Source organism: Silurus meridionalis, chromosome 18 (assembly GCF_014805685.1).
Source record: "Silurus meridionalis isolate SWU-2019-XX chromosome 18, ASM1480568v1, whole genome shotgun sequence".
Lineage (NCBI taxonomy): Eukaryota > Metazoa > Chordata > Actinopteri > Siluriformes > Siluridae > Silurus > Silurus meridionalis.
Genome location: NC_060901.1, coordinates 19,508,025 through 19,527,878, shown reverse-complemented (window position 1 = coordinate 19,527,878; position 19,854 = coordinate 19,508,025). Strand labels below are relative to the sequence as shown.

Sequence of the window (19,854 nt, the reverse complement as noted above, 5' to 3'; positions counted from 1 at the left end):
TGCTGTCCAATTCGTTATCCTGCTAGTACTGGAATATTTTTTCTTCAAGAAACTGGCAGAACGCGTTGTCATTAAGGAGAGAACTATTGAATTTCCAGTAGGATGATTTTGGGGTTAATAATCCTGTTAAATCTAAATACAATGGGCTATGGTCCGAAAGAACCACTGGACCGATTTCACAGGATCTCACACAATTAACAAATCTGGAAGGCAAGAATAAATAGTCTAATCTGGAATAAGAATTATGGGGAGAGGAATAAAATGTAAAATCCTTGACCCCTGGGTGCAGCTCCCTCCATACGTCCACTAAGCCTGAAGCGTAACACATATTTTGCAGAGTTCTTAAAGAACGGGCAGATGATCTCGTGAAAGAGGATGGATGGTAGGTTAGACACCTACCATACATGACACAGTTAAAGTCCCCAGCCATAATCCCCAGGCCATTACACTTGTGATTAAACAATAGGACCATCTTTGATATAAAGTCAGGGCTGTCCTCATTTGGGGCATACACATTTAAAACAGTACAAGGTTTTCCTAAGATGCGACCAGTAATCAGAACAAATCTGCCTTCAGGATCTTTTTCAACCTGTTCTAAAATGAAAGGAAAATTTTTATGTATCAAAATGGCCACGCCCTGTTTATTCAACGAGAAAGAACTAAAATATACTTCTCCAACCCAGTCCCTTTTAAGCTTTAAATGTTCGGCGTCTGACAAATGCTTCTCCTGTAGGAGTGCGATAGTTACCCTTTCCTTCTTCAAGAATGTCAGAACTTTCTTTCTTTTGACTACGTTACCCATGCCCTTCACGTTCCACGTGACCACCCTAGTCAGATTAGACATACATCAGTGCTGTTTAAAGTATTTAAATGCTGTGGACCGACAGAAGTAAGATTAAGATAACGATAGGACTCACATAACAACTCGTCACACACACCATCCACCAACACCTCCATTGACCACCCAGAAACACGACAGACAGAAAGAACCCCTTAAAAACTAAAAAGGAAAAATAATAATTAAATAAATAAATAACTTTAGTGCAGACCGGCATAACAGTCCTAAATATAGAACCGAAGTTCGTCCAAACAAACAAAATTCCACCGAATGGTCCTGCAAGAAACTGAAAAAGCCATATAATTGTGTTCAAGTTCAGTAAGGAGAAACATGAAACGCCCTCGAAGTGATTGAAGGAATGGGAAAAAACGGGAATAATCCTATTATCTACAGAAAAGCAAAAGATCACTTGGCTGCGTCCAGAAAGTTAGTAGCTGCCTCCACAGTGTCAAATAGAATGATCTTTCCATTGTGTAAACAGCAGAGTCTAGCTGGATAAGCAAAGCCATGGTCTAACCCTCGATCCACCATTCTTTTACACACGCCTCCAAACGCTCGCCGTTTCCACACAATCTCTGCCGATAAATCTGGGAAAAAGCGTAACGTAGCACCACTATGGTTTACCGGTGTTTTCCTGGCAGCTCTCAAAACCTCCTCTCTTACTGGGAAGCGGAGGAACCGCACAATAACACTCCTCGGCGGCGCGTTCGGTGTTAATTGAGACGGAAGGGGGGCTCTGTGCGCTTTCTCGGTCTCGATAGCAGGGAAACCGGTGGGAAGCTGAAGCCAAACCGGAAACATAGACTGTAAAAAAAAGTATTCAAAGATTCACTGCCTTCCTCTTTCTCAGAAAGCCCAACAATCCTCACGTATTTACGGCGACCCCGGTTTTCCAGATCATCCACTTTAGCCTGCAGTTGCTCCACGGTAGCACGCAAATTACCCATCTGGTTGCTATGTGCACTCCCCGTGTCTTCCACTACAGAGATCTGCTGCCCGGCTGCAGTTACACGGGTCTCGGTGTCAGTGACTCGTACAGTGAGAGCAGCGAATGCATTCTCGAGGACTGCAACAGAGGAAGCAATTTTTCCTAACTGTCCCTCAATACCGTCTAGCCGCGTGCCCATAGCCCTAATTTCTCTCAAAATCTGTAAAGTGTCCGATTGTAGGCCAGCACTAGCCTCTTCCCCTTCTCCATCATGTGCGGCGGTGTTTTTCTTTTTCTCCTTACTTTTTTGTGACCTTGTAGATAAAAAATAGGAAAATCCTTATCCTCACCACCTTCCATTTCCTTCCACGCTATCGAAATAGCACAAATTATGTTCTAAAGTTCTAAAGCGGAGCAAAACTCTTAAGCTGCCGTCTTGATCAGGGTCACGTGACCACCCCCCAGAAGGTTGTTTTGCAAAGTCTCATCAGATAAAGTTTTAGAATTTCTGTCATATATTAATGTAAACAATTTCATTTAAATTGTCTTCTGCTATATTTATTTGTTTGATTTTATGGTATTTTTGTTCTTATAAACTGTTCTTGCCATGAAGATAGCCTCAGTAGCTGGCATGGCATTAAATTATAGTACATCTGTCTATATGCACAATATGCTGCCAAGGAACATCAAACTATAGTCATCAAGAGCCCTGATACTGATGTGGCAGTGATTGCTTTATAAAAGTAAGTACAGTGGCAACATCAATGTGACAACATCAATAGATCGCTTGGCTAGATCAACTTTAACAGTGTTACGTACTAGGATAGCAGCAAATACAGGCATGGAGTCATGAATCCGTTTAAATCATTTATCTGAAACCCATTTGAAATAAATTTACAGCTCACTATATCACAGTCGTTTTTTTTTCTTTTATCTCTTAAACAAAAAGGTTCACATTCAAATCACCCCCAAAACATTTTAACATTACCAGTAGCCTGCTGATACATCTCACTGTCCTTTAGGCATGGCCATCTCGACTATCCTACCGCACATGCATGCACGTAGTGTCTCTGTCACTGTTTCAAAATGGTGACGGCACGAAAATCCTGGAAAACATCCAACAAAGTATGGTATCCACTCCCGAGAAAGTCCACGAGATCTGTGCAAAGAAAGGGATCCAAAAAGTGAGAAGACATATGGTCCAACCATGTCCCTCGCGACAACGAAGTGCATCCGAAACTTGTCCGTCATCCCACCGAAGTCGTGCTTCCAGAACGTTCTCCTCTGCGAAATCACGCTCTATCGTGTGTGATCAAGAATGAACCAATCACAAAGCATGCCGAGATGATCACTAGCCATTTGACCGTATCCGAACTCGTTGACCTGCTCATGAAATCTTTTCTGTTTTTTTTTTTTTTCCTGCTCTCCATGCAAAGCATAAGAGGATTAAACATTGATAACATCTTTACCACTGTATATTCATTATCCTTATGTTATTGCCATGTACTTAATCAGACAAATAGATGACCTTATGACAAAATAAAATACAGAATCAAATCAAAATAAAACAATACAATAATTAATTTCTCTTCTTCTCCTCCTGAAACATGGCCCCCTTATTCATCAGGAGAAGGTGTTCAACAAACTCCTTGAGGGCCCCGTGTCCTGCTGCACTCTGGCACTGGTATTTAGCTGCATTGAGAACCACAATGGGGACGTCGAAAGGCACTGCGCTGAGACCGGCCAGGTTCAGGCAGTCCACATCTGGCAAATCATTACCTGCAGAGAGGGAACAGCTATGAAACAGCTGGATTTCTGGATGGATCATATTTGTTTTATGATTATTTGCTTCAGTATAACCACTTAGAGATTTACAGTAAGAGAAGTATAGAGAAGGTCAGAACGAGCTGCATTGTGTGTTTGTGAATTTAGAGAAAGCGTACGACAGGGTGGAGAGACCCCCTAAAACCTACACCACAAGACATGCTTTTCACTTTCGAATTGCCCAGAGGTTCTGCACGCTCACCCATAAAGGCCACGTTCTTCCACTTGAGCCTCTTCTCTTTCAGCAGTCTCTCCAGTTCCACTTGTTTATCTTCTTTCAGATGCGTCACTTTACAACCTGTTTTCTCATACAGCTTCTCTGCAAACGCGTCTGAGATCGGATCATCACTGGATGAGATAAGGATCACCTGTGGAAAAGATTTAGAAGAACTTCAGACACGAACATGTCAGATTTGAATAGAAGAAGCAGGCTTTAATATCCACCTGGTCCAAGTTTTTAATAATGTTCTTTATGTCCTAACTTTTTACACAGCAGGTCACTGGATCTTAATTACAGTTGGATTTAAGAAGAAGTGCTTACATTTCTTTTCATTATTTATTAAACACAAATAAAAGCACACTTTTTTTAGCATGGTTTCTCCATGGTTCCTCTATGGTTCCTCATAGAGACTCATTCAAATACTTCCATCCAAAACTCCTCTGAACTTCAGCATAATTAAGAGAATTCCTTGTGCTTTTGTGGGTCTTTTCTGTTCAGATTGGGATTTGAAGTGATCATTTTCATACATCATCATGTTTTGCTCAATAGTGCATGGAGTTTTACTGCTATCTGCTGTACAGCATTAATACTAATTTACTGTTTCAGTTTGGAAATTGATTAAATTATTAATAAAAGAGGTTTAAATGTGATCATATTGATATTTGGTTTGTGTAATTAGAATGTACAGGAGACACTATTAAACTTGATGAAAGCAGGATAAATGAAGACGCATGAATCTACTGTACGTTTCATTTACTGCTTAAAAAAAAAGACAGCAGTCCAACCTTAAAGAAATGAAGAATGTTTGGTTTGGTGTGGTTTCTGAGTGAACACAATAATCTCAGCTTGAACTGACCTGTATCTTCTCATTCTTCAGCATGCGGATGGCGGCCAGGTCTTTGGTGTTGAAAGAAAACATCTCCTCTCCCGTTGAAGACAGATAGACCTGTCCATCAGTCAGGCAGCCCGATACATTACACAGGAGCAGGCGCAACTTCCCCAGATTATCTTTACCAAAGTAACCGAAACTGCATAAACAACAAAACACAAACATACACACATGCACACAGGATGTTGATTTTCAAGGTGTTCCAAGAGAAACCGGTACAGAACTCATTTACCTGAGAACCCTCTGTTCTGCTACAGGCCAGTCGATGTCCACATCAATATCAACACTGTTCTCTGGGGGCATCTCAAAGTAGGCGACCTTCCCTCCCTATATAATGTACCAAAGGGGAAGAATTGTTATAGAACACGTGTGGTCTGATTTCATAAAACTGAACAAATGTGAAGATCCTGATAGATTATAGACAGTGTATAAAGTCACACACTCTCATCTGTATCAGTGGACATTAATAATAGACAACAAGCTTCTGATGGGCATGAGGCTCTGATGTGCGAGTGGTTCTTCATCTTTTTTTTACTTTTAAGACAGTAAAATGGCCAAAGGGCAGAGTTCAGAGTTAAATAAAGAATAATAAAGATTTATAACATAACGGCTCGGGTTCCCTGGTGGTCTAGTGGTTAGGATGCGGCGCTCTCACCGCTGCGGCCCGGGTTCGATCCCCGGTCAGGGAACCAACCCCAGCCACTCTTAGTGCCGTTCCCAAGCCCGGATAAATGAGGAGGTTTGTGTTAGGAAGGGCATCCAGCATAAAAACATGTGCCAAATCAAACATGTGGATGATCCGCTGTGGCGACCCCTAACGGGAGAAGCCGAAAGAAAGTTATAACATAACGGCTTGTGTTGTTGTACGACATGTTATTATTCGTCTTGTGCACTGTAATTAAATGGTTGTTTCTCTATTATTTCTATTTCTCTTCTTTAATTCATCATTTCTAAACTGCAGGTTACAGATGAATAATAAACAAATAAAAAACTGTCTTTCCTGTTTCCTATTTCTCACTTAAATGCCTAAAATCACAACCCAATAGTGCAGCATTTATAGCCGTGAACCACCTGCAGCAGTCCTTTATTTATAAGATCTTTTGTGGCGAAGTAAAAGGATCCATTTTCACAGAGTTCTCCGTCCCAGTCCTGACGACGAGGTCTGCATGAAGGATTCAGGTTCAGAGGTTCAGTGGCTTCTTGTGGAAAGAAGAAAAACAGAGGTGATTACAAATAAATGAACGAGGACAGTGAACAGATTGTGTGTGAATTGTCCTCGTCCTGCTTTAATTGATTTGTAATCACCTATGAATCTTTATCAGAATAATTACGGACGAACCTCCTTTTTTTGTCTCCTTCCAGCGGAAGTGATGTCGTCGGACCACGGAGAAGACCGAATTGTAGCCTTGCTTGGTCATCATCTCCACAGCCTCTATCAGGTGGTGCGGGTGAAGGCACGGTGACGTGGCCTGGATGTTACAGATAATATCCACTTCTGCAGATCACCACCACACACACACGTTAAACACAAACACATCACTGTTTTCTCATGAATGACGTGTAGATGGATCTTTTAAATAATTAACAAACAAAGAATGAAATACAACTGCATAAGTAGTCACCCCCTTTAGAGTCTGTCCTCCAGCCTGGAGCTAAGCACTGAATTACACTTATGCAGGGGATGCATTTTATTAAGAAAGGACACTAAATGTATGTGGACACCTGACCACTCTTCCCAGAAGAGTTCCCATGATTTTGAGGAGTAGCCGTAGGGATTAGTTATCATTCAGCTATTAGTGTGATCAGACACTGAGACTGTGGAATTTGGTACAGAAGAGCACAGGAGAGGAGTGTGATGTGATGATCTTGCCTGGGTTCATTCTGGAAAACTCCTGTAGTGTCTCCAGTGATGTTGAGGTGTCTTTGGAGACTTCTGGACTCCGTCTGTGTACCTGAGCCCCCCAGTTTTTTGCCACTCGCTCAATTTCGTCATGGTCTGTGGACACCCAGATACTGTGGAAATGGAGGACAAACAGAATTCCAGGACTGAACATACAAGACAGCGAGAAAAGACAACGAGACACACAGATTCTACAGGACAGAGTGAAGGTACCTGTGGAAAACCTGGGAGTCCCGAGCAGTTCGTAAGACCCAGGCGATGAGAGGAACTCCAGCCAGGAGCTTGATGTTCTTCAGAGGGATTCCTTTACTGCCTCCGCGAGCCAAAATCACTGCAGCGATGTGTTTCTCACCACCACCATCTTCTCCACCATCATCACAACCATCACTATTATCAACATCATTATCTAAACGCATGCGCTTCTTCGAAAGATTGCTGTTCTGTTTTGCAGCTCTATCTGCACGCTTCTTCGGGAGATTGTTGTACTTTTCTCCAGCTCCATCTGCACACTTCTTCGAGAAGGCCATTTCCGCTCTCTCTTCCTCATATACACACCCACACCCACACACCCCCACCCACACAGTTATTTCGGTGTATAGCACGTGGGGAGACCCTTTAAAGAAAATGCAGTGAATCCGGTTAACTATAATTTTTATTAATTTTATTCTATAATTAAAATGTTCAGTGTGGGCTCTGAAGAAAAAAAGGAAGTACCTGCTATTTGGTAGGCGGGACCTGTCATTGATGGCAGCCAATCAGCATTGACAAACGTGTCAGCAACCAATCACATGTAACTACACCCGAAGCTAAATAATTCAGTAATGGCGGTAAATTAAGTTTGATTTTAACTTTTGTTAGTGAATGATAGTGTAAATTTGGCCTACTTTAGTTTATAATGATAATTCAATTTAATTAGTAGTACAAACGGATTAATGAGAAATACGCGAAAACTTTTAAAATGCTGATGTGTGTTTACACATTACAGGAAGTACTGTAGCACTTCCGGGTTACATATAAACGTGGGTCAGAGCAACTCCAAATGGATAACTGCGGTTAAAGAGCCGCACTTTTCTTTGTGTTGCGGGTCTAATCGTGCACTCGCGGTATGGGTGGTGGGCGTGGTCAAAATAGATGTAAAAACGCTTCCGACCGGCGTTTCCGTTATAAAAAAAAACCCAAAAAAGATCTCAGTGCTTTTTCAATCATGTTTCATTTTCAAACACTTATAAAACATTTTCCTTTATAGGTTTGGTTATTCTTTCAAATAATTATTATTTAGAGTGTCTCTGTCTTTAGAGTGAATGTGGAACATAATATAAAATGCACTGAGGTTTAGAGTGATTTTCCCTTTACTTTCTCAAAAACTCCACAGTAAAATGACTTGAAATTCAAGACTGTAATAGACAGAGACAATGTAAATAATTATTATATAAATAATACAATTATAAAAATTTATATCTATTTATGTCGTATTTTGTAGGGTTTTTTTTATAACGGAAACGCCGTTCTGAAGCGTCTTTACGTCTATTTATATACCGTAAGTGCACAGTTAGACGCGCAACCTTCTTAAAGGAGCTCCGGCCGGCATAGTGCTTATAATCACGAACAGGTTTAAGATACACAGATATGATGAAGTGAGAGGCAATGAATATAGTAAGCGCTAGTGGTAGTCGAGTTAACTGACTACAGGCACAAGTCAGGAAGACAAAAAACAATTTAGCATTATTAAAAAAGAAAAACACAAACAAATACAAACACGGAACTCGCGGCAAACCAGTCAAACACAGGAAGCTACGTCACCGGAAGCGAGGTCATGAGCGAGGTGACGTAGAAATCATACAACATCTCAGGTCTCACCCTCACCATAAAATACCTCTATATTAATTTGGGCTTTTCTTATCGCTGCTTCCAAACTAATTGCAGAGTCTATGGTATTCCTGTCTTTCCTGACACCACTTTGGGACTGGGACTTTTTCTCAATTTGTTACATTAATATAGACATTACCATTCTCTACATAAGTTTACACAAGTTAGTGCTATAGGCCTATAATTGCTTATTGGTCTTTTTCTGGTTTAGCAATTGATACTATTATTCTGTGTTTCCATTCTTTTGGCAGTTTTCCTGTTTCCCATAATTTATTACAGTTTTTCTTAACCTTGATAACACTCTCTTTAGTTTATACAGTGTTAACTCTGTTTCTGTTTCCTCACCACCATGTCCCATTTTCTTTAAGATTATTGGATTTTCTCTAATACATTGTGTCCTGTATCTTCTCATTACTTAAGAAATATTATTGACACTAATGTTTCTGCTAATACTTCTGCTTTTTCTACATCTGTAATTGTTAATTTGTCTTTATCAATTAGAGCTGGTATTTTGCCACTCATCCTTCAAACCATCTCCCATAACTTGTTAATTCCAATGTCCTCACCGATGCTTTGGCATAATTCTGGGAAGGTTTGGTATGGAAGCCCGTTTCCGCCAAATAAGAAAAAAAATGTTTACTGTGACTTTTTATCTTTATAAATCTCACTATTTCAGAATTGAGTGATACAAACTCAAAAAGCAAAAAAAGCAGTGGAGGGCTGTCAGGGCTAGCAAAGTCTTCTCTGCTGTCCTAAACGTTATTAGAAGCACTGACTTACATTCACAACCTAAATTCTAATATTTGTTCCTAGACATCGTGAGGAGGTCGGCCAACCCCGAAGCTAGCTAGCGTGTCTCAGCCCGGGAAAGGGTTTGTTCTCCACTTCCAGACCAGTAAATACGAGCGGTAACTCTGAGGAGCGGTGCACATTATGGGTATGCATCTCTGGTGAGTAGATTGTATTTTATTGACATTTTTTATGTTTTTGCCATGTTATTAGACACGTATTGATTCTGAACTGCTCCAGATGATGTAGGTGCACAGTTGCTGCCTATAAGGATTTTCTTGGGCTATGAGAGTTCTGCGGTCTGTCAATTTGTACCACTGTTAAGATGTTATAAATGTCAAAGATATGTTCATGTGGCGGCAGTTTGTGGAGGAAAGCAAAGATTTGTGCGAGATGTGGAGGGGAGCATGAAATTGGCAAATGCGAACAAGGAGTTGCAGATTACGGAGAATGCCAGGTGAGACAGAAAATGATGAAAGTACAAAGTGTAAGAATAGAAAAAGGAATATCATACGCCGAGGACCTGAAGAAAGTTGAAAAAGAAACGAGAGTCAAAGATAAAGAAAAAGCTGCAACTAAAAGTAAAGAATTGAAGTAAATTGAATCAAATTAAATTACAATAAAATGGAATAAAATTCATTTACTCTGCTTCCTCCGTCTTCAATTCTCACTGTTTCTTCTTCTATTTCCGGATCGCTTCCAGAATCGCCACACCTTCGCCTCCTTTCCACGTTGTCACCATTACTGCTGTCAAGCCAACTGCAGCTTGAAAATCCACGGTCAAGCCAGCAGCACTTTTCTGTGTGGTGCATGTCTAATCGTGCACATACAGTATGGGTGGGGGGCGTGGTCAAAATATAAAGACGCTTCAGAATGGCGTTTCCCTTATAAAAATAAAATAAAAAGACATTAAAAAAATGTATGTATTGCTATTTTTTTATCAAAACACAAATGATACAATTTCATGTTTGTGATGTAAATATATATATACACACCATATATACGGCATCACGTCCCAGGCAAGCGCTCCGAACACGACAACCAGGGGGGTGCTGGATGGACAGCGCCATATCAGCACCCGTGTTGTGGAAAGCTGCAGAGCACATGGCAGCGGGGCGGAGTGGCATAACAAGGCACGGCTGGAAGCTCATGACGAGAACGCTACCTCCCCATGCTCATCAAGGAGAAGGAGGGATATAGAAGGATCCACTAAGGAGCACACGGGGGTGGTTGGTGCCCGGTTTCTTGACAGGAAGCAGCGACAGTGGGGAGAGCAGCGCGAGCTACCGCCGCGAATACGCCGAGTCTCTTCCGACGACTGTATAAAGACCTCTACGTGCCGAGGGCACCGAGCACCCACTTTGGACGGGCCGTGGCCGCGAACAACACCCATTTGGGGCGGCGCTACATCGGAAGCTCCAGCGGGCGCGGCGTTAAGGACTAATTCGCAGTTCTATACAAAAATTTCACTTCTTTTCTTCAGCACTCCTGTAAACAACAAATAAAGACATCCTGTGAATTTATTTATTTTTTATTTTTTTTTGGGACTCTCAGCTCTCGTGTGTGTGTTCGTCCTATACTCTCACAAAAACAAGTCTGTGTCTATTATAATTATTAGGTCTATTCAATTTCAAGTCATTTTACTGTACAGTTTTTGAGAAAAGTAAACTCGTACTCACTCCAAACATCAGTGTATTTTCAGTCATGTTACATATTCAAACAGTCAAACATTTTCTTTAATTATTATTTAAAAGCTTGAGCAAACCTACAAAAGAAAATGTATTATGAGTGTTCCCATCTTGAAGAAACCTGCTCTGGATCAGACATCTATTACACAACTACAGACCGGTATCACTTCTTGCCTTTCTTTCTAAATTTCTGGAACACAGTGTTTTTAATTAACTGTTCGTCTATCTCTCACAGAACAATCTCCATGATCCAAACCAGTCTGGCTTCAAAGCAGCACATTTCACAGAGATGTCCCTTTTGGCTGTTTGAGAAACTGCATGCTGCTCGATTAGCCAAGCTGATCTACTTGTCTCTGATCTCTCTTGTCTACCCTCAGGAGCCTCGGTATCTGCGGAACAGCATGGGAATGGTTTTCTTCCTACGTGGAAGGTTGCTCATACCAGGTAACATGGAGGGGATACACTGTCCCATGCAGAATCACCACTGGTGACCCACAAGGCTTGGTACTTGGTCCCCTCCTTAAAACTCAACCCCAGTAAAGCAGAACTGCTGGTCATCCTAGGTGACTCCAGGTAAAAATTTTAGAATAGCTCTTCATGACTCTCTGCTCTCCCCTACAGCCACTGCTCATAACCTTGGAGTAACTATGGACAATCTACTGTCCTTCTCCTCACATGTTGCTAATGTGGCTCGTTCGTGTCGATTTCTTCTCTACAACATCTGATCATTTCTGTCCGCACAGGCTGCCCAGGTGCTTGTTCAGCCTCTTGTGATTTCGAGACTGGACTACTGCAGCTCTCTGCTGGCAGGTCTTCCTCTGAACACTATTCATCCACTGCAAATGATCTAAAACGCAGCTGCACGACTAGTGTTCAATCTGCCCAAGTTCTCCCACACCACCCCACTGCTGCTCCTACACTGGCTTCCAGTAGCTGCACATGTCAGATTCAAAATGCCGATGTTCACCTACAAGGCCAAAAATGATGTGTGCGTGTGATATATATGTAAGAAAGGATTCCTATTCAGTTGTATTTCCACGCTTCACCACTAGAGGCAGACATACAGTTTACCAAGCTATGACAAGCTACTTGTGACATCACAGTGCACCATTCTCCACCAAGAGTATAAAAGGCCGGAACACCGAGCAGCAGTCGTCAATGACCGGTTGCATTCTGCATCACGCAACCCACCGAACAGCAGCTAGCAGAAGACAGCAAGAATCACCTCATATACAATCAATTCTATACCTAGTAAAGTAGAGTGTTCTGAATCCTGTATCATGTTTTTACTGACACGCTGAGGTGAGTACAATCCCCTGATCAACGCATACCAGATAGTGAGAATCCTTATATGGTCCTTCGAGCTAGATAGGAAAACTTAATAACATTTGGTCCTTCGAGCTAGATAGGAAAACTTCCTAACAAAATATATATATATAATATATGAATGACTAGCACGACAAACACCACAAACATGAAATTGTATTATTTGTGTTTTGATTAAACATAGCAATACATAATTTTTTTAATGTCTTTTTATTGTTTTTTTATTAAACGGGAACGCCTTTCTAAATTGTCTTTACTATATCTTTATCTTTGTTGACCACTCTCACCACCGTAAGTGTACGATTAGATGTGCAACACAGAGAAACATGCGGCTAGTTTGACTGTGTATTTTTAAACTGGGGATGGCTTGACCGAAGTTCGCCATTTCCCCATCCAAACGCTCGGAAGAGCTGCTGCTGAGCCCAACAGAAGCACAACCACCTGGTAACCACTTCATATTTTATTTTAGGTTTTTTTTTGGAAAGTCGAAAAACTCTGAAAATTGGCTGAATCTACACTGCGCGTACAAGGAAATAACGGGGAAATGGCCTCCTTGTCAAAGCGTGCTGGAGATGCAGAGGAGTGCAATAATCGCTCGAACAAGCGCGTGCGGATATTCGATCATGGTTTTGATTATGATGGTGGTGAGAAACACATCGCTGCAGTGATTTTGGCTCGCGGAGGCAGTAAAGGAATCCCTCTGAAGAACATCAAGCTCCTGGCTGGAGTTCCTCTCATCGCCTGGGTCTTACGAGCTGCTCGGGACTCCCAGGTTTTCCACAGGTACCTTCACTCTGTCCTGTAGAATCTGTGTGTCTTGTTGTCTTTTCTCGCTGTCTTGTATGTTCAGTCCTGGAATTCTGTTTGTCCTCCATTTCCACAGTATCTGGGTGTCCACAGACCATGACGAAATTGAGCGAGTGGCAAAAAACTGGGGGGCTCAGGTACACAGACGGAGTCCAGAAGTCTCCAAAGACACCTCAACATCACTGGAGACACTACAGGAGTTTTCCAGAATGAACCCAGGCAAGATCATCACATCACACTCCTCTCCTGTGCTCTTCTGTACCAAAGTCCAGTCTCATTGTCTGATCACACTAATAGCTGAATGATCACTAATCCCTACGGCTACGCCTCAAAATCATGAGAACGTGTGTGTTTAACGTGTGTGTTTAACGTGTGTGTGTGTGGTGATCTGCAGAAGTGGATATCATCTGTAACATCCAGGCCACGTCACCGTGCCTTCACCCGGACCACCTGATAGAGGCTGTGGAGATGATGACCAAGCATGGCTACGATTCGGTCTTCTCCGTGGTCCGCCGATATCACTTCCGCTGGAAGGAGACAAAAGAAGAAGGTTCGTCCGTAATTATTCTGATAAAGATTCATAGGTGATTACAAATCAATTAAAGCAGGACGAGGACAATTCACACACAATCTGTTCACTGTCCCCGTTCATTCATTTGTAATCACCTCTGTGTTTCTTCTTTCCACAAGAAGCCACTGAACCTCTGAACCTGAATCCTTCATGCAGACCTCGTCGTCAGGACTGGGACGGAGAACTCTGTGAAAATGGATCCTTTTACTTCGCCACAAAAGATCTTATAAATAAAGGACTGCTGCAGGTGGGTCACGGCTATAAATGCTGCACTATTGGGTTGTGATTTTAGGCATTTAAGTGAGAAATAGGAAACAGGAAAAGACAGTTTTTTATTTGTTCATTATTCCTCTGTAACCTGCGGTTCAGAAATGATGAATTAAAGAAGAGAAATAGAAATAATAGAGAAACAACCAGTTAATTACAGTGCACAAGACGAATAAAAACATGTCGTACAACAACACAAGCCATTATGTTATAAATCTTTATTATTCTTTATTTAACTCTGGACTCTGTCCTTTGACCATTTTACTGTCTGAAAAGTAAACAAGAAAAAAGTTTCACAAGCGTCACACACCCAAAAACAATTAAAGAAAAAAAATGAACCACTTGCACATCAGATCCTTGTCAAGTCAAGTCAAGAGGCTTTAATTATTTTTTCTACTATACACAGTGGTACACAGTAAAAACGAGACAACGTTCCTCCTGAACCCTGGTGCTACAATAAACAACTCACAGCTACAACACAACGTAAAGCTACATAAAGTGCAGACAAGACAAGACAGTGTAAAAAACACACAACACGAGCGTGCCGAGCACTAAACCTGCTGTATACTCTGATTATACAGTACTGTGTAAAGAGAACTATAAAAGACTATGAACAATGAGTTTATGTAAACAAACACAATGCAGTGTAGAAACAGCAGCAGTCCAGATGTGCAGAAAAACAGCATGTAAACAGTGTAACATGGTTAATTATAAATAATAAATAAATGGTGGTGGAATGGATTGAGATAAGTAATTAGTGTGTGTTGAGTTCAGGTTGTACAGTTTAGTACTTTCTCAGCCTTCTCAGGAAGTAGAGATGCTGCTGGGCTCTTGGTGATGGTGATGGAGCTGGTGTTGAGTGATCATGTGAGGTTATCAGCCTCATGCCCATCAGAAGCTTTTTGTCTATTATCAATGTCCACTGATACAGATGAGAGTGTGTGACTTTATACACTGTCTATAATCTATCAGGATCTTCACATTTGTTCAGTTTTATGAAATCAGACCACACGTTGTGTTCTATAACAATTCTTCCCCTTTGGTACATTATATAGGGAGGGAAGGTTACCTACTTTGAGATGCTCCCAGAGAACAGTGTTGATATCGATGTGGACATCGACTGGCCAGTAGCAGAACAGAGGGTTCTCAGGTAAATGAGTTCTGTACCGGTTTCTCTTGAAACACCTTGAAAATCAACATCCTGTGTGCATGTGTGTGTGTGTGTGCATGTGTGTATGTTTGTGTTTTGTTGTTTATGCAGGTTCGGTTACTTTGGTAAAGATAATCTGGGGAAGTTGCGCATGCTCCTGTGTAACGTATCGGGCTGCCTGACTGATGGACAGGTCTATCTGTCTTCAACAGGAGAGGAGATGTTTTCTTTTAACACCATAGACCTGACCGCCATCAACATGCTGAAGAACAAGAAGATAGAGGTCAGTTAAAGCTGCTTTTTAAACTGACCTGAGATCATTGTTTTCGCTCAGAAACCACACCAAAACAAACATTCTTCATTTCTTTAAGGTTGGACTGCTGTTTTTTTTTTTTTTAAGCAGTAAATGAAACGTACAGTAGATTCATGCGTCTTCATTTATCCTGCTTTTATCATTCTTTATAGTGTCTCCTGTACATTCTAATTACACAAACCAAATATCAATATGATCACATTTAAAGCGTTTTTATTAATAAGTTGATCAATTTCCAAACTCAAACAGTAAATTAGTATTAATGCTGTACAGCGTATCACCAGATAGCAGTAAAACTCCATGCACTATTGAGCAAAACATGATGTATGAAAATAATCACTTCAAATCCCAATCTGAACAGAAAAGACCCACAAAAGCACAAGGAATTCTCTCAATTATGCTGAAGTTCAGAGGAGTTTTGGATGGAAGTATTTGGACGAGTCTTTCTGTATTGAGCCGCTTCGTTAATATCAGCTCAGATAAGGTTTATTACATGAGCTTTTGGTGGAGGAACTATAGAGAAACTATGGAGGAACCATGCTAAAAAAGTGTGCATTTATTTTTGTTAAATGAGTAATGAAAAGAAATGTAAGCACTTTTTCTTAAATCCTACTGTAATTAAGATCCAGTGACCTGCTGTGTAAAAAGTTAGGACATAAAGAACATTATTAAAAACTTGGACCAGGTGGATATTAAAGCCTGCTTCTTCTATTTAAATCTGACATGTTCGTGTCTGAAGTTCTTCTAAATCTTTTCCACAGGTGATCCTTATCTTATCTAGTGATGATCCGGTTTCAGACGCGTTTGCAGAGAAGCTGTATGAGAAAACAGGTTGTAAAGTGAAGCATCTGAAAGAAGATAAACAAGTGGAACTGGAGAGACTGCTGAAAGAGAAGAGGCTCAAGTGGAAGAACGTGGCCTTTATGGGTGAGCGTGCAGAACCTCTGGGCAATTCGAAATTGAAAAGCATGTCTTGTGGTGTAGGTTTTAGGGGGTCTCTCCACCCTGTTGTACGCTTTCTCTAAATTCACAAACACACAATGCAGCTCCTTCTGACCTTCTCTATACTTCTCTTACTGTAAATCTCTAAGTGGTTGTACTGAAGCAAATAATCATAAAACAAAGATGATCTATCCAGAAATCTAGCTGTTTCATAGCTGTTCCCTCTCTGCAGGTAATGATGTGCCAGATGTGGACTGCCTGAACCTGGCCGGTCTCAGCGCAGTGCCTTTCGACGTCCCCATTGTGGTTCTCAATGCAGCTAAATACCAGTGCCAGAGAGCAGCAGGACACGGGGCCCTCAAGGAGTTTGTTGAACACCTGATGAAGAAGGGGGCCATGTTTAAGGAGGAGCCCTGGTTGATTCCCGGTCAGGGAGCCAAACCCAGCTATTAGGGTTGCACAAGACACACTTCGTGCCGGTCCCAAGCCCGGATAAATTGGGAAAGGTGTATTAGGAAGGGCATCCAGCGTAAAAACGTGCCAAATCAAACATGCGGATCACAAATACGGATGATCCGCTGTGGTGACCCCTAATGAGAGAAGCCGAAAGAAAGTTATCTTATGCTTAAGGTTTAAGGTTAAGGTTTTAGATTTTAATTATAATTATAATTGTATTTGCTCTTAAAGGAAATGAATTTTGTTATAGTTATGTCGAGTTATTTTTAGATGAGCACTAAACTGTCTCGATGATTAGAAGTCCAGCTGCATTTCTTCCTCCTAACCGTATATACTGAAATGTGAATTTTGTGTATTGTTAAACAACTAAATATATATAGAGAATGTGGGATATACAGTACAGACCAAAAGTTTGGACACACCTTCTCATTCAAAGAGTTTTCTTTATTTTCATGACTATGAAAATTGTAGATTCACACTGAAGGCATCAAAACTATGAATTAACACATGTGGAATTATATACATAACAAAAAAGTGTGAAACAACTGAAAATATGTCATATTCTAGGTTCTTCAAAGTAGCCACCTTTTGCTTTGATTACTGCTTTGCACACTATTGGCATTCTCTTGATGAGCTTCAAGAGGTAGTCACCTGAAATAGTCTTCCAACAGTCTTGAAGGAGTTCCCAGAGATGCTTAGCACATGTTGGCCCTTTTGCCTTCACTCTGCGGTCCAGCTCACCCCAAACCATCTCAATTGGGTTCAGGTCCGGTGACTGTGGAGGCCAGGTCATCTGGCGCAGCACCCCATCACTCTCCTTCTTGGTGAAATAGCCCGTAAATCCCCAACAGTGTCACTGTGCTTCACGGTGGGAACCATGCTTCACGGTGGGAACCAGGCATGTAGAGTCCATCCGTTCACCTTTTCTGCGTCGCACAAAGACATGGTGGTTGGAACCAAAGATCTCAAATTTGGACTCATCAGACCAAAGCACAGATTTCCACTGGTCTAATGTCCATTCCTTGTGTTCTTTAGCCCAAACAAGTCTCTTCTGCTTGTTGCCTTTCTTTAGCAGTGGTTTCCTAGCAGATATTCTAATATGAAGGCCTGATTCACACAGTCTCCTCTTAACAGTTGTTGTAGAGATGTGTCTGCTGCTAGAACTCTGTGTGCCATTGACCTGGTCTCTAATCTGAGCTGCTGTTAACCTGTGATTTCTGAGGCTGGTGACTCAGATGAACTTATCCTCCGCAGCAGAGGTGACTCTTGGTCTTCCTTTCCTGGGGCGGTCCGCATGTGAGCCAGTTTCTTTGTAGCGCTTGATGGTTTTTGTGACTGCACTTGGGGACACTTTCAAAGTTTTCCCAATTTTTCGGACTGACTGACCTTCATTTCTTAAAGTAATGATGGTCACTCGTTTTTCTGTACTTAGCTGCTTTTTTCTTGCCATAATACAAATTCTAACAGTCTATTCAGTAGGACTATCAGCTGTGTATCCACCTGACTTCTGCACAACACAACTGATGGTCCCAACCCCATTTATAAGGCAAGAAATCACACTTATTAAACCTGACAGGGCACACCTGTGAAGTGAAAACCATTTCAGGTGACTACCTCTTGAAGCTCATCAAGAGAATGCCAAGAGTGTGCAAAGCAGTAATCAAAGCAAAAGGTGGCTACCTTGAAGAACCTACAATATGACATATTTTCAGTTGTTTCACACTTTTTTGTTATGTATATAATTCCACGTGTTAATTCATAGTTTTGATGCCTTCAGTGTGACTCTACACTTTTCATAGTCATGAAAATAAAGAAAACTCTTTGAATGAGAAGGTGTGTCCAAACTTTTGGTCTGTACTGTATATAAATGTACAAAATGGAATATGAACATTGTATGTACAACAGTATTAAAGCTGATGGAGAAACAAAACCCCCCCACTGGCTCTGGACCTGCTGTGTATGTTTCTGTATCTCATTCTGGATGGAAGGAGGTTGAAAAGTTTGTGGCTGGGATGTGAGGAGTCCCTGATGGTGTGTTCTCTGTGTAGATATCTACACTGTGTAGATATCTACACGTAGATATCTCCTGTGGTAAAGCTTAATGGCAGGTAGTTGTGTGTCAGTGATGGGGGATTTTCACCACTCTTTACGGTGCTTCCCATCACACACAGTGGAGCTAGCTAGTGATGAGTCATTTATGAACGATTCTTTAATGTGATTCAAAAGAACGAGTCGTCTCAAAGTGATTTGCTTAATGGGGCTCTGAGAAGGTACTTGGAAGATAAATGCAAGAACTGTCAAATAAATTTTAAATGTTAAATTTTGGTATAAGCCACAGTTTGATTTTATTATAAAATTCTAGTTTGGTTGAATAAAAAAAGAAGCTATGTTTAAGATTGTTGATATAATTATTGCTCAGGATTAACAGCAATTGTGACAATTGAACCTGGAATGGTGCATTGACAAACTAAACTCGTTGGAAGGGGGAACATGTTCAATAGTACAACAGATAAATGTCCAACTGATGTGGTATTAAAAATAGAAACCCAGGACACTGAAGAAACTCGAGCAGAGTAAAACAAGCTTACATCATAATTCAGGAAAAAAGCAGTTTCACCCCATCATAATGATGCAACACAGAGACATTGAGATTGAAATAATAAAAAAACATTTAAAAAAATGGTTGACTGGACAAAGGGAGTTTTGCAATGGCCAAAAAAAAGGGACATACAAAAATTTAACAAATAAATAAAAGCAGACGACAAAAAGAAAATGGAGGTTGTAGAATAAAATAAAAATGTACCTTGTGCTTGTTGCTCAAGACATCTGGAGAGAAATTTACTTAAAAGAGCTATCAGACAAGGCTAAGAACCCCAAAGAAGGAAACTTCCAACTGAACAGAAAAGTGGAATTGGAAAAAAAGAGGCAAAAAAAGGCAGAGCTGAAACCTGACCTGAGCTGAGTATTTCAGCCATGTTGTACTTCAGAATTGTCCATGATCACTTAAACTACTTCAGTCTGTGTGCACTGAATTTATTTAATACACGAGTTTCACAATTTAAGTTGAATTACTAAAATAA

At 41.0% G+C, this 19,854-nt stretch overlaps 2 protein-coding genes across 4 annotated transcripts; one reads left to right on the top strand and one right to left on the bottom strand.

The window, feature by feature from the left end:
• Positions 1-2,620: 2,620 nt before the first annotated feature.
• On the bottom strand, positions 2,621-7,481 carry LOC124400965 (N-acylneuraminate cytidylyltransferase-like). 3 transcript variants are annotated; one of them, XM_046872828.1, is made up of 9 exons: positions 7,314-7,481; positions 6,813-7,212; positions 6,570-6,712; positions 6,039-6,194; positions 5,771-5,898; positions 4,932-5,026; positions 4,667-4,838; positions 3,793-3,958; positions 2,621-3,545 (listed from the first exon to the last, which is right to left on the bottom strand). In XM_046872828.1, exons 1-9 carry the CDS (start codon positions 7,339-7,341, stop codon positions 3,346-3,348), a joined length of 1,488 nt encoding a protein of 495 aa, XP_046728784.1. In that variant the 5' UTR covers positions 7,342-7,481; the 3' UTR covers positions 2,621-3,345. The 3 variants fall into 3 exon arrangements, with proteins under 3 accessions (XP_046728784.1, XP_046728785.1, XP_046728786.1); XM_046872829.1 differs by having other exon boundaries at positions 5,771-5,895; XM_046872830.1 differs by lacking the exon at positions 7,314-7,481 and having other exon boundaries at positions 6,813-7,284.
• Positions 7,482-12,002: 4,521 nt separating this feature from the next.
• Positions 12,003-17,071, top strand: LOC124401284 (N-acylneuraminate cytidylyltransferase-like). Its single transcript, XM_046873453.1, has 9 exons — positions 12,003-12,246; positions 12,739-13,051; positions 13,152-13,294; positions 13,470-13,625; positions 13,766-13,893; positions 14,969-15,063; positions 15,175-15,346; positions 16,138-16,303; positions 16,551-17,071. Exons 2-9 carry the CDS (start codon positions 12,813-12,815, stop codon positions 16,769-16,771), a joined length of 1,320 nt encoding a protein of 439 aa, XP_046729409.1. The 5' UTR covers positions 12,003-12,246; positions 12,739-12,812; the 3' UTR covers positions 16,772-17,071.
• Positions 17,072-19,854: the final 2,783 nt, after the last annotated feature.